The 14,485-nt window shown below is 44.7% G+C and overlaps 1 protein-coding gene across 1 annotated transcript in view; it reads left to right on the top strand.

Annotated features, from left to right (window-relative positions):
- The first annotated feature begins 213 nt into the window (after positions 1–213).
- SLC9A4 (solute carrier family 9 member A4) overlaps positions 214–14,485 on the top strand; it is a 64,396-nt gene continuing 50,124 nt past the window's right edge. The window contains exons 1-2 of the mRNA XM_036089523.2: positions 214–469; positions 6,478–6,941. Coding sequence (XP_035945416.1) covers positions 214–469; positions 6,478–6,941 — 720 coding nt within the window. The remainder of the gene's footprint in view (positions 470–6,477; positions 6,942–14,485) is intronic.

Genomic DNA, 14,485 nt, shown 5'->3' with positions numbered 1-14,485 from the left:
CAGAAGCTGACTTATCTGGACACAAATCCTTTAAAGGTGATTTGAAAACATCGACACTCAGAATTCAATGACACGCTCGGACTCTTCTTGGAATGACCCACAGACTGTACGTATGTTACCTTTGACCCAGGTAGACGCCTCTGCTCTCTAGAAACCCTCCTCACGGCCGATGTGTGGCACACAACCACGCACAGGGTAGGAGAAGCCCACAGCATGGGTTTTCAGATGCTTGTGCCTTTCAGTCCTTGGAACTGGGTGCTACTGCTAGTGGCCCTCAAGTGTTCTGAAGCATCTTCAGATTTGAATGAATCCACAAATTCCACTGCCCAGCATGAAGCTAATGTTCGGTTTGCTGCTGCCAGTTCAGAGGTAAACGAGAAGATATCTGTTTTTGCCCTGGATTATGACTACGTGCAAATTCCTTATGAGGTCACCCTCTGGATACTTCTAGCATCCCTTGCAAAAATAGGTAAGTCCCCCAAACACCTGGTTGTGGGAATCGTTCTCCATGTGCCTCGTAGGTGGTGAACTACACAGATTTTAACTGTTACTGCTATTACATTAAAAAAGAAATCTGTTCCTTAGAGTCAAGGGGAAGTCATAACTGCTTTTTATAAAGCCACGTAACACCTCAGGATTGTGCTTTGAAATTTGAGCATACTTCTGGGTTCTGGGATTTCTTCTTATTTCAGGGTGACACCTATGTGACATTATTGGCATGTAAAAATCTCAAGTTCTATGCCTTAAAAACTAGAGCATAAGGCATTAGACCTCGGAATGATGCCCATTGGAAATTACAGAATATTATTCTGTAGAATATTCTTCCTTCATTCTTGGCCATGTAACTGTGGGCTTCATCAATGACTCCCTTTGTTTATTCTTTAAAAGTGACATGTATTCCTTGCAGAATGACAGAAAGCAAGGAACAAGACAATCACAGGCCACTCTTATATCACTCAGTGGTGGGATGTGGGGGCATAAGAGAGGATACGTCGGTAACATACTGGTTTACGCCGGAGCCAAATGGCACTACTGGGGCACCTCAGGTTTCCTTTGTGAAATAAAGGGAATTTGAGTTCATGGATTAAATTCTAATCAAAATAATGGTTTACACTCTGTGATCATTTAATCCCTAACTCCACCCCCTTGTCTCCCTAAAGCCAGCTTATTCTGAAGTGAAAAACTGATACAGTTATCTCAATTATTAAGCATGACATCTCCTTTGCCTCTGTTATGATCTTTGTTACTTGAGTAGATAAGTTGTCCTATTGGGATAGAATCTATGATTCATTTTGATGCTTCTTTATAATTTTCCTCTAGCCTGGGTGTGAAGTAAGGGTTGATCCATGGGATCTGGCAGATAACTCCCGGGGATCAGGACTGTGGGCTCTGTCTACTCATCTAACTCCCTCCCCGGGGATGACGGGGGTACTGGTGCATTCACTAGATGGTCCTTCACAATTGCTATTCATTTTGAGCTAGTAAAGTGTGAAGAGTGAATGGAAATTGTTAATTTGAAGAACTCCTGTGTGATTTGTCAAAGCATTAAATTACACAAAGGGTCTCACGTTATTTCTAAAAAGTGCTCAGGTGAAAAATGGCTTTCTAACGGGTTAATGTTCTCAGTTCAGAGCTAGGGTTCTATCACCTTTCATGCAACCACATGGGCACTGAGATCATTCAAAGTGATCTTATGTGGATCTTGAGTTTTCCTTTGTGAACAATACTGTCTCCACCCACTCCTTCCCTCTTTACAGTAATGGCGGAAGTTGGTCTGGGAGTCAAGGAACTAGAGCTGCCACTGACCAGCTAGTCACCTTGTCTTTCTAAGTCTCCGTGTACCCAGCTGTGAAATTATTTCTAAGACCTCCTTTTGGTGCAAATAAGGATTTTCTAGTGGCAAAGAGGTTTACATTCTATGTCAGTAAAAGGCTCAATACAGAAGGATATATTTTATCTTGGTTTTATATTAGCATAATACACAGATTGTTTTTTTTTAGAGTATTGTATGTACCCAGACCCACTATGTCTAGAAGCTCAGAGGATGGTAAGGACACTGTTGTTCACAGGACTACTGACTTAAATGTTCTTGATTTTCATTTTGGTGAAATTCAACATATTTTAGAAAAAGAAACTAACTTCAGTAGGTTATCGGTTGGATCATGCTTATTCAAATACAATTTCATATTCGCTAGTCTTTAAGAACTCATACTATTTCTATATTGCACATGAAAAGAAGGCTATACTTAATGATTATTATTTCTTATGTGTCAAGTACTGGGCTTGTAGTTTTATATGTGGTGGTTCATTTGCATGGGGCAAAAAAAAATGACATAAAACTTTCACACATAAGGAATCTATATAGATTTTTTTTAGATTCTATATTGTAAAACTTGAATCAAAACATAATTAATAATCATTACATTTAGCATTCATTCTTTCACTCAGTCATTCTGTCAAGACACAGTTATTGAATGCCCCTACCATATGTGGGAATGACCATGGTTCCCGGCCTTAAGGGGCTTAGTGTAATGGGGAAAACAGATGAATCTAGCACTGCCTGGTAGGCATTTGGACACAAGAACATCACGACTCTCCTCCAATCCTTTTTAAAACAGCCAACTATGTGTCTTATAGAAGAATATTATAGAACAACGATAATACAGAGTCACCTCAGATTTTGTTGTTTATCTTTTATTTTAGTTCTGCTTCTTGGCACATTACGGAAGGGTGTTCCTTGAATCATTGGGCAGAATGGAATTGTAGGGCCCTCTTTGACTTTCAGGCAGGACGTTGTTATTTGTGGCCATTTAAATTTCAGGCACTAGAGTTGTAGACTCTCAAGGTGACTGACTCTGCTGTCCATCAGGAAAGGGAAGGAGAGTTGTAGAGTGTGATGCACCCGGCATTTCTCCTTACGATGCCCTACTTTACAGTGCATGGCGCCTCTTCCTGCTCCCACTGCCTATGTGTAATTTGGCTTAAGACAGGTGCATGTTGGATGCGTTTCAGGAAACTCGATTCCTGGAAGAAGGACCAAACTGGGGAGACACAGGGCCAGAGAAAATCACACTATAGGCTCTTCCACCTCTTTTACATGTTAAAAAAAATCAGTGTAGTTAAAATAAGCACTAACTGAAGAAGAGGAAGAAGGAGGAGGAGGGCAGGGAGGAGGAAGGGAAAGTTGTTGTTAGGAAATGGAGAGAGCAGTACTCTCAAACTCTTGAAGGAGGCCTTAAAATGGTCTTGAAGCCAGTGGGTAGGCTTGTGGTTTTGGACAATGTCCCTTGATACTAATTATATTCTATCATAATAACCTGCCCGCTGATAACAAAGGAAATTCCAAGCTGTGATCAGGGAAACCTACATGCTCTTTGGATGGCTGTACTTAAAATTCCTTTTAGGGAGCCTGGGTGGCTCAGTCGTTAAGCGTCTGCCTTTGGCTCGGGTCGTGATCCCAGGGTCCTGGGATCGAGTCCCACATCAGGCTCCCTGCTCAGCAGGAGGCCTGCTTCTCCCTCTCCCACTCCCCCTGCTTGTGTTCCCTCTCTCGTTGTCTCTCTCTCTCTGTGGAAAAATAAATAAAATCTTTAAAAAAAAATTCCTTTTATTTTATTGTAATTTTTTTATTTAAAGTTTTATTTAAATTGTCACTTACATATAACACCCAGTGCTCATCACAACAAGTGCCCTCCTTAATACTCATCACCCATTTAGCCCATCCCCCTCGCCTGCCTCCCCCCATCAACCCTCAGTTTGTTCTCTAGAGTTGAGTCTCTTATGGTTTGCTTCTCTCTCTTTTTTCTCCCCTCATGTTCATCTGTTTTGTTTCTTAAATTCCACCTATGAGTGAAATCATGTGGTATTTATCTTTCTCTGACTTATTTCATTTAGCATAATACACTCGAGCTCCAACCACATTGTTGCAAATGGCAAGATTTCATTCTTTTTGATGGCTGAGTAATATTCCATTGTATATATACACCACATCTTCTTTATCCATTCATAAGTTGACGGACACTTGCACTCTTTCCATAGTTTGGCTATTGTTGATAATGCTGCTATAAACATTGGGGTGCATGTGCCCCTTCGAATCTATATTTTTGTATCCTTTGGGTAAATACCTAGTAGTATAATTGCTGGGCCATAAGGTAGTTCTATTTTTAACTTTTTGAGGAGCCATCATACTGTTTTCCAGCTTGGCTGCACCAATTTGCATTCCCAAAACCCCCAAAATATATAATCCAGTTAAGAAATGAGCAGAAGACATGAACAGACATTTTTCCAAAGAAGACATCCAGATGGCCAACAGACACATGAAAAGATGCTCAACATCACTCATCACCAGAGAAATACAAATCAAAACCACAATGAAATACCACCTCCTACCTGTCAGAATGGTTAAAATGGAATTAAAATTAAAATTCCTAAGGAGACATTCAGTGGCTCCCTGTGGCTTGTGGGAGAAATCTTCACCCCTTAGCCTTGAACTCAAGACCCTCTCTTATTTGGCTCAATCATCTACTGACTCTTCTTCCAATATTCTTCTTCATTCATAATTTGCTCCAGCCAGGTGGATCTCCTCAATGAATGTCAGACATATCTGACTGGGCCATTCCTGTCTCTTTACTTTTTCTCTTGGAGTTCTCCCCACCTAAAATCTCTTCCATTCTGCTGTCCAACTATGTAAGTCCTAGTCATCCCCCAACAACCTGTTCAATTTCTACTTCCCATATAAAAGCTTCTCTGGTGAACATTTAACTGGATCAATCATTCATGTACACACTTACAGATTCTTCCACCAAATAGACCAGCTGTCGTGGGCAAGACACATTGCTAAGCACTTTGGGGAGATAAAGAGTTGTATGCCATTCTGTCCAAGTTGGAAAAATTTGGAGGTTAGTAGGAGAGATAAGGCATGCACAGAAAATGATAGAAAAAGAACATTGTTGTTAGACAGATACTGATAAAATATTACAGTAATTCAGAGGAAGACATATGATTTCCTTGGGAAGTGGTTGGGAAAAGTTTAATTTTGAAGATTGAGCAGGACCTAAATAAGTTGAAGAAAAGAACAATCCAGGCAGGAATAAATGAAGACAGGAAAGGTGAACCACAGGGTAAAGGTGTGTGGTTGGCTATAACGTAGGATGTACACGGGTAGTGTTGGGTGGGAGGGATATTGACTTGGAGAGAACCCCAGAGTGGCCTGCTGTGCTCTGATCTCTTCTCCTGTTTGTTGATGTAGTCAATATACACTTCACTGCATTCTTATATGTTGCCTTGTTTTTGTCTTCTTATTTGTTAATGTCTTATTTCTGAAATTTCATCAATAGCTGGAATTGTAATAAACATGTTTGGTTCACCATGTCACACACAGTGCTTGGCAGTGAGTTGGTCTTGGCCCAAGGATGCTTCACAAATAACCCTCAGTTTAAAATCTGTGAGATGCTTTGTGTGCGTTCAGATGTCTTAGGTGGGGAATGAGATGAGTATAGATACATGTGGTTTGGAAAAGTCATCTGGCAGCGGAAGTTGGAATGAGCTGCAGGGTTGAGGGTGAAATACGAGGTCAGGAAGCCAGTGCAGAAGTCAGGATGGGAAATGGGGAGCCCCTACATAAAGGCGGTAACTGTACAAGTAGGGAGGAAGAGACGGTCTTAAGGGACAGCTACTGAGACATAGATGATGAGAAAGGGAATTGCACGAGGGCAAAGTGATGGGGATTCAGGGAATGCGACTTGATTTCCTTCCTTTTTTTAAAAGATTTATTTATTTATTTTAGAAAGAGAGAGAGTTTGCAAGTGGAGGGAGGGGCAGAGGGAGAGAATCCTCAAGTAGACTCCCCACTGAGCATGGAGCCCCATGCTCAGGGCACCATCCCACAACCCATAAGATCATGACCTGAGCCAAAACCAAGAGTCAGACGCTCAACAAACTGAGTCACCCAGGTGCCCCTCGATTTCCTTCTTACATGGCTGACCAGATGGCGTGTCATTGGTTAAATAAGGAAAATACAATAAAGGACTAAATTTTCATTTATTGGTTTGGTGGAAGGGAAGTTTGGAAGAAGCTGATGTTTAGGTGACTGTTATTGACTCTGAATGGGCCTCAAAGGTGGGTTTTGCAGGAATGCAAAGGAGCTCCACCCTCCTTGCTCCTCTTTCCCGACTGCCCTCTCAGACCCTGTAAGGGGGGAAGCAGGAAGGAGGAGGGGGAGGGGACAGCTGGCTGAGGACTGCTCTGAGACCTGCACTGGGCCTGGCATGTTAAGTACTTGACCTGATTGAAAGACCCCATGACATTTCTAGTCCCCACTAAAGATGGGGCGCTAAGGCTCAGGGATGCAAACCAGCCTACCCAAGGTCCCCTCTGCTTAGTTTTAGAAGACGTCTTCTACACCAGTCCCCTGGTATCTTCTTGGCCAGAGCCATTTTATTTGCAAACATCTAAATGTGGTTCTCCGCTCTTCCCTAGGCTTCCATCTTTACCACAGACTGCCAGGCCTCATGCCAGAAAGCTGCCTCCTCATCATCGTTGGGGCTCTGGTGGGTGCCATCATCTTTGGCACCGACCATAAATCTCCTCCCGTCATGGATTCAAGCATCTACTTCCTGTACCTCCTTCCACCCATTGTCCTGGAGGGTGGTTACTTCATGCCCACCCGGCCCTTCTTTGAGAACATTGGGTCCATCCTGTGGTGGGCAGGCCTGGGGGCCCTTATCAATGCCTTTGGCATTGGCCTCTCCCTCTACCTCATCTGCCAGATCAAAGCCTTTGGCCTCAGTGACGTCAACCTGCTTCAGAACCTGCTGTTTGGCAGCCTGATCTCGGCCGTGGACCCTGTGGCTGTGCTGGCTGTGTTCGAGGAGGCTCGGGTGAACGAGCCACTCTACATGATGATCTTCGGGGAGGCCCTTCTCAATGACGGCATTAGTGTGGTGAGATGTCAAAGAACGTCCCCAGGGAGAGCAGGGGTCAGGGTGGAGCTGGAGACAGGAGTCCGTCCTCGGGGCAAATGGAGAAGGCTGAGCGGGACTTGGCCTTGGCAGGGCAGGGATAGGCTTTGGTCAATGGAGTGTGACCCAAGTTCTGGTGACTTCCCTTAGGATCTGCATCAAGTGCGTGATTGCTCACTAATGCTGCTTGTCAATCACTAGCCAAATAAATGGCTTCTTTAAAGAGAGAAAAAGGAGAGGACATACCAATCATTGTTTAGTTAAATTCAAGTTTTCACTTAGCAAGCAAGAAACAGTTGCCAAGGGCTCGTCTGGTTTTCACACTGGAATAAACAGTACTTAACCATTTTTCTTTTCTCTCGTTCACTGGACCTCATCCTCCTTCTCTTTATATACTTTTTGTTTGTTTGTTTTGTTTTTAACATGTTGCATGAGATGATGAAGTTAAATAAAAGATGGGGTAGGAAGGGAGTTGAAAAGGATTTGCAAAATTGTGTTAGCTGGCATATCAGTCTTGATTACCTGTCTTCTCCAGAATATGTGAATGAGGCATTTTTGCGTTAGGACTCCTTCTGGAGAGAAGCTGAGAAAAATTTAACGGGCTAAGTCAACACATAGCGTTAAGGCCCAGAAGATGTCCTGGGGGCTGGAATATTCAGACTAGCCACTCCCATTGCTTAGTTGTGTTACATTACTACAAACCTTCACCATGTGTTAGTCTATGAGACTTTATATCGTTTGATTTACTTTTCTTACCTTTAAATTTCTATCACATCACATAAGGGATACTAGAATGCATTTTCAGCATAGAAGACTCAAACAGTACAAAATTACACAGCATAAAAATACAAAAGCCTCCCCTTGTCCCTCTCCTCACCCTCTAAGCAACCTCTTTGATCAGTTTGGCATTTTCCTTCCCTGTCTTTATTATATGTATATATGTATATATGCATACAGACACACACATATATGTAGGTGTATATTATTTTGCATAAATTGGGTGCAGGTATATGTATTGCTTAAATATAACAAGTCTTGGAACTCATTCTATATCATTTCAGTAGTTAGGTAGTATTTCGCAGATTACATTGACAATAATTTATTTAACCATTTCCTGACGGATGGATATTCAGGTTGCTACCAATTTTTCAATTTTAAAAAATACAATGTTGCGATGAATATCTGGCACACAATACTTTATAGTGAGGACTTCATGCAAAAAACGATAGTACAGGGGGCAAAAGGCTCCTAAAAAGTAATCCAGGATATCTAGGGTGGACTCACCAAGTGAAGGAGACCCATACATGAGGTTGGAAGTCAATTTATTGATTCATAATGCGAATCTCCAGCTGTTCAGCAAGATGCTAGACTCATCAAGGCTCCACATTCTTTTCTTCTGGGCAAGTTCCACAGGAAGCCAATTTGTCAGAAACTGGGAGGAGAGACTGGGACTCCAGACTCCAGACTCCCGCCATGTGCCTCAGAATCACCTCAGTGGGGCTCATGAATATTTGGATGTCCAAACTCCATCCCAGACTCTCCGAGAATGGAACCTGGCCATCTGTATTTTAAACAGGCCCTCAGGTGATTGCTGACGTTTGAGAACTCATGGCTTCTTGCCTTTAAGTTGAGAGTAGCTGATGTATCTTGACCTAAAGCAAAGCTATGTTTGGAACAAGGGCTGCTCTCTCCTCACACTGGGCCGGATTGACTCTGAGATCCGCTTTCCTCACCCCATTCTGTCTTTAGATATTTCATCCTCTCCGTGTTATTACAGTGGAGAAAGTGGCCTCAGCTGGGAACCTATCCACTCCCAAGATGGCCCCTCTGAGCCATGATGTGTTCATTTCACAGTTCATCTCCCAAAGATTTCACTTAAATCCAAGTTATTTGCTGTTACTTGCTTAGTGTAACCCCCACTCCCGGCAGCATCACTGAGGAGGCTTATCTGTGATGACATCAAAGCCACCTCTTGGCAGCCCATTCTGAGGTAATTAATTCTTCAACCTTTCCTTCACCAGTGACTTTCTAAATACCACCTCTTGTAATTTTCCCAGAATGTGCTATTTATAACACTGGACTCTGCTGCCTCTTTGGTATTGCCTCTGAACTTGAGAATCTGCTGTCCCCCTGAATTTTCTCCTAGATTTTACATCTAGAGCCAATCACAGCTTGGTTTCTGGTCGGGGTTTCTTGGCTAGCAACATTTGTTTGACTTTCCCAAAGTTTAATTGTTTCCACTTGGACTTTTTTTTTTAATGATCATTTCAAAATAAAATTATAATTTTCAACCGACCAGAGTATCTGCTGAGGGCACTGCTATGACCTCCAATGGGCGAAGCTGTTGCTGTGTTGGCTCCGGGGGGGTCGCCCACACGTCACTCCCGGGTCACTCTGTGGTCACCCACAGCACAGTGAGTATTAAGTGTGTGCTGGGGCACTTCTGTGGCCCAGTGTGAAACCAGAGAAGCTCCAGGGCCAGATTTAGAAAGCAGTTTGAAAGCAACTGGTAGTTAATGCAGTCCAGTTGTATTTTGAGCGAAGGGCCTTGAACTCACCCTTTCACTGGGGAAGGGGCCTTCCCAAAGGCCACAGTCACAAGCATGCTCTTTCAGCAGAAAGTCTGACTCATCTGGAAAGCGATCTGTGATTTGTGGGTTACATGTTACAACTCCACAGCTCTTTATCCACTGAAGAGCTGCTTTCTCAGTAAAGAGGAGCTGTTCCAGAACTGCCGAAATGCCACTGAATCGGATCCTCCAGGTCTCTTGTCCCACGTATTTCTCCCTCTTGCTGAACATTTCACCAGAACACACCCTTAATGGTGGGCAAAGGGAGCAGAGACAAAACCCAAATAACTCTAATATGATAACTAGTATCCCCAGTTGAATCTCATGGCCAAAGTCACAGCAGGTGACTATATCCAGCTACCGTATCTGGGCCCTGTGTGGGGTCACTTCAACCCTTAGTATTTTATTAAATTCTTGCATTTTACTATGGCACATGACTTAATAACCACATTTCACAGATGAAGAAAACAAGGCAAAGGAAGTTAAATTGAACAAGGGCATGCTGCCTGACTAGGACAGTCTGGACAAGATACACAGCTCTGTCCTATTCCAATCTCTTTCCTTGTATTATTACCTCTTGCCTTTCTTCCCTTTCTCTTTCTTTCTTTCTTTCTTTCTTTCTTTCTTTCTTTCTTTCTTTCTTTCTTTCTTTCTCTCCTTCTCTCCCTTTCTCTCTAAAGATTTTATTTTTAAGTAATCTCTACACCCAACATGGGGCTTGAACTCACAACCCCTGAGATCAAGAGTTGCATGCTCTACCCACTGAGGCGGCCAGGCGCACCATCGAGTTTTCAGCTCCTGGAGCCCGGAGGGATGTGAGAGAACCCGCGTGTTACCTCCGAGTGCACTGGGCTCACATCCACTTAGCAGTGAAGCCAGTGTTCTTTCTCAGAATTGGCTCACTGGGCAGAGTCCAACCTGTGGCTCCAGGAAAGATTGTGATCATCTCTGTGCCTCATTTCTGTAAAATTGGGATGATGATATTCCTTAGCTCATAAGGTCGCTGGAAAATTGATACTAAACTTCTAGTGTCTCGAGTACTCAGCATGCGGTGACTACTCGGTGAGGGTTGGCTGCCATTGTGTCACAACAGGTCCTGGACACAGCAGGGTGGTTGGCTTGCTCTGAGTGGGCAGCTGGTTTGAAATACGGCACTACGTCATTTACTGTAAGCAGACGGTTCTCCCTGGTTTTCCTGAGTCCGTTTGCTAAATAAGAAACATAGCAATGCTACCAAGGTCTCTTTTGGGTCCCATCTCTCCCCATCTTCCCCCTCCTCCATCTAATCTGAGAGGCCCAAGAGGCCAGCACAGGCCCGGCCTGAGACTTGAGCTGAGCAGAGGGCTCCAGAGCATGTCGGCTCCTGACTGGTACTCCGTGCCGTTCCTCACCTCTCCCTCTCCACCTGCGCTTTCTTTCCCTCTGATTTTCATTCCTTTCCTTGGTGATATATTCATTTGGTATCTTGCTGTGCTGGCGTCCACCCTCCAGGACAACAGGGAATGAGAGAGTAGTAGAGGGAGGCAAATGAAAATGTCTGACCGAGCCCAAATCTTGGGCCCCTCACATGGATGGTGCTTCATGGAGATTTCCTTACTCAAGCTTCACAACAGCCTAATGCGGCAGAGGCTGTTGTCCCCATGGCGTGAAGGGACAGTATGTAGGGGTTATGAGCAGAGACACCCCGCCCCCACCTCGGACTCGAACATCTGGGTTCACATCTCCTGCTGGCTCTTCTCGCTTCTTTGAGCCTTTGAGTGCCTAGATCGCCAGGTGCTTATGGTTCTTCATTGTTATTTTTATTATAAAGACACAGACTGTCAGGAAGTTGTCTGTTGGATACAATTTATTCTGTGGCTCAGGATCCAAAAGATATAGTGAAAAGTTGCCCTCCCACTGCTTTTCCAGGCTGCTCTTCTAAGCTGGCAAACCATAGCACCAGTTTCTTCACAGAGAGCTTCTACCTTTCATTCAATTTACTCCTCTGTTTATTATGCATGCTTGTTGCTGGCCTTAGATCCTAAATTGCCAGACCCCTTATGCTAGAATTCCCTGCCCTCCTCTCGTCTCATCTTGCCATCTCTTTGCCGGCCTAACTTGGCGAACTAGTTGCCAGGTGACCCCCGTGATTTCTCTCCGAGCAGCTCCTGCCATCATTCCCGGGACCAGCATGCCTCACTGAGCCTTGAAGCGCTGCTGAGTCAATGGCTGGAATGCAGGAATGAAGGCCACACAAAGAGTGAATCAATGGATGGGGGGGGGGGTTGGGGACTAGGAGAGACTGTGCAGAGGCTGTTCTTGCCCAGCTCCGGCCATGTCCAGGACCACGGCTCTCCCTCCCCGACTCCCAAGAGTGACACTCAGTTTGAACTTGGATTTGTCAAGGAAGCTTCGAGCAAACTGGGGTGTTCCCCTCTGACACACTGCTCCAACACTGAACGGCAGGATTGTTCCCTGAGCCTAAATGCTTGAGGTGGGTAGCTACTAGTGGGGGAGAAGTGTCCCAGTGTCCTTCCTTCTCACACCTTCAGGGAACATCTGTTCACACTGGGGCTGTCCTGGGCACTGGGCATGTGAACATGAATGGTGGGCCTTTGACCCTTAGGGCAATCTCTTCATGGAGGAGGGGCAGCCATCAACCTTGCTGGTTTTGAGTACAAGATGGCAAGTTTAAACCAAGCTAGGACAATAGTGAATAGCTTGTCAGAGGAAGCTGCATGGATCTAGGAAAGATTTTTTTTCCCATATTTTATTTATTTATTTGACAGAGAGAGAGAGAGAGAGAGAGCGAGCACAAGGAGGGGGAGGGGCAGAGGGAGAGAGAGAAGCAGGTTCCCTGCTAAGCAGGGAGCCCGATGCGGGGCTCAATCCCGGGACCCTGGGATCATGACCTGAGCCCAAGCCAGATGCTTAACCAACTGAGCCACCCAGGCATCCCAGGATCTGGGAAAGATTTTTAAAAACAGTTGTGTGGAGGCGAATTTTCTTTTATGATTTTCTCTAGTTTATGACTTTCCTCCCTTCAAGGGGTCCTAGCTCCAGTGATGTCATTTAAAGGCAGTGAAGTGTGGCCAAGAGCATGGATGGCGAGGCCATTGGCCTTAGTTCAATATCTGGTTGCGTGACTTGCAGCTGTGTGACTTTGCCCTAGTTACTGAACTCCTCTGGGCCTCAGTTTCTTTTCTGTAAAATGGAGATCAGGTTGTGTGAGAATTAAAGTGAGTTGATACACATAAACATGAAAATGGTGCCTGGCATAGAGTAAGTACAGAAGATTTGGTTATTTGTAATATTGTGATTTATAATAAATATATATTTGGTCTTCATCCCCATTCAGGGCACAGAGTTCATAAAACCCTTGGAATTTTCAGGGATGACAGCTGTGAAGGTGTCTTTTTTATGTTAATGAGGTGACTTTTGGAAAGCCCCTAGGTCACCTAAGTTTTGGGGTCTGTTGCCAGGGAAGCCAACCATGTGAGTAGAGGGTTGGAACTTTCAGTCCCACCTCCAGGGAGCAGAGAAAGGCTCTGCTTGGCCAATAGCCAATTATCTAATCAATCGTGCCTATGTAATGATGCCTTCATAAACACCCAAAAGGGGGGCACCTGGATGGCTCAGTCAATTAAGCGTCTGCCTTTGGCTCAGGTCATGATCCCAGGGTCCTGGGATCGATCCCCGCATTGGGCTCCCTGCTCAGTGGGGAGCCTGCTTCTCCCTCTCCTGCTGCTCCCCCTGCTCGTGCTCTCTCTGTGTCTCTCTCAGTCAAATAAATAAATAAAATCTTTAAAAAAAAACAAAAACAAAAACAAAACCCCAAAAGGACCCGGTTCTGAGTTTCTGGGTTGGTGAACGTGGAGATTCCGGGACAGTGGTGTGTCTGGAGAGAGCATGGAAGCTCCACACACTGTCCCCATGCCTCACCCTATGCATCTCTTCCATCTGGCTGGCCCTGAATTATATCCTTCTATAACAAACTGGTCATCTGGTCAGTAAAATGCTTCTCTGAGTTCTGTGAGCCATTCTGACAAATTAATCAAATCCGAGGAGGGGGGCGTTGGAACCTCCTTTCTATATCCAGTTGATCTGGGGCACAGGTGACAACCTGGACTTGTGACTGACATCTGGAGTGTGAGCGGGGAGGACATTTTTGTGGGACTGAGTCCTTAACCTGTGGGGTCTGACTCTATCTCCAATTGAGTTAATTGCTCGGAGTTGTAGGATAAATCACACACATCGATACTGGTGTCAGAGTCGGGTGTTAGTAATAATACAAGTCCACCTACGTCAGTACTTCTGAGCCAGAGATCTCCTCACATCCTAAGTGATGCCACATTGTCTGGTCCATCAGGCCATCTCAGCTTTTCCTAGAGAAGTGCTGTGCACAAACTTGACTCTTCAGCGTGTGTGGTAGGCAACGTTTTCTTGTCCTCTTTTTACCTCCTTATTTCCTTTCATTTTATTCAGGCTCCTAGGATAGGAGGTGAGAGGCTCCACATACAAGTAGACAGTTTCCTCTGTCTACAAGAATGTAGGCAGCTCAGGGTATAAGGTAGAGGTGAACCTTACAAGTTGTACAGTCTTGAGCAGGTGACTCAATCCATTTGTGCCTCCATTTTCCCATGTGTACAATGGGACAATTAATCTGACCTCAGAGAGTGGTTTCAAGGAGGATGTGAAAAAATATGCATAGATGTCTGGGACATGGTAGGTGATGAATAAATGACCCTTTGCCCTTCCTGTATTTGAGAGGAGGTTCCACACAAGAAAGGCAATCTGATTGACATCTGTTGGCATAGAAATGGGGATAAGCCCTAAACCTCAGACAAACTGGGCCATGGAGCCTTGGCTGGTTGGTTTTAGTTGTCTGGGGAGTGAACTTTACCCCCCGCCCAAGGGCTCAGCATGTGCACCTGAGCTGTGAGACACCTCTCCCGGGGCTGTTTCTGACCCACCGTG

The sequence above is a fragment of the Halichoerus grypus genome, chromosome 10 (genome assembly GCF_964656455.1).
Source record: "Halichoerus grypus chromosome 10, mHalGry1.hap1.1, whole genome shotgun sequence".
Lineage (NCBI taxonomy): Eukaryota > Metazoa > Chordata > Mammalia > Carnivora > Phocidae > Halichoerus > Halichoerus grypus.
The sequence above is the reverse complement of the archived record's forward strand: the minus strand, read 5'-3'. Positions and strand labels throughout refer to the sequence as shown.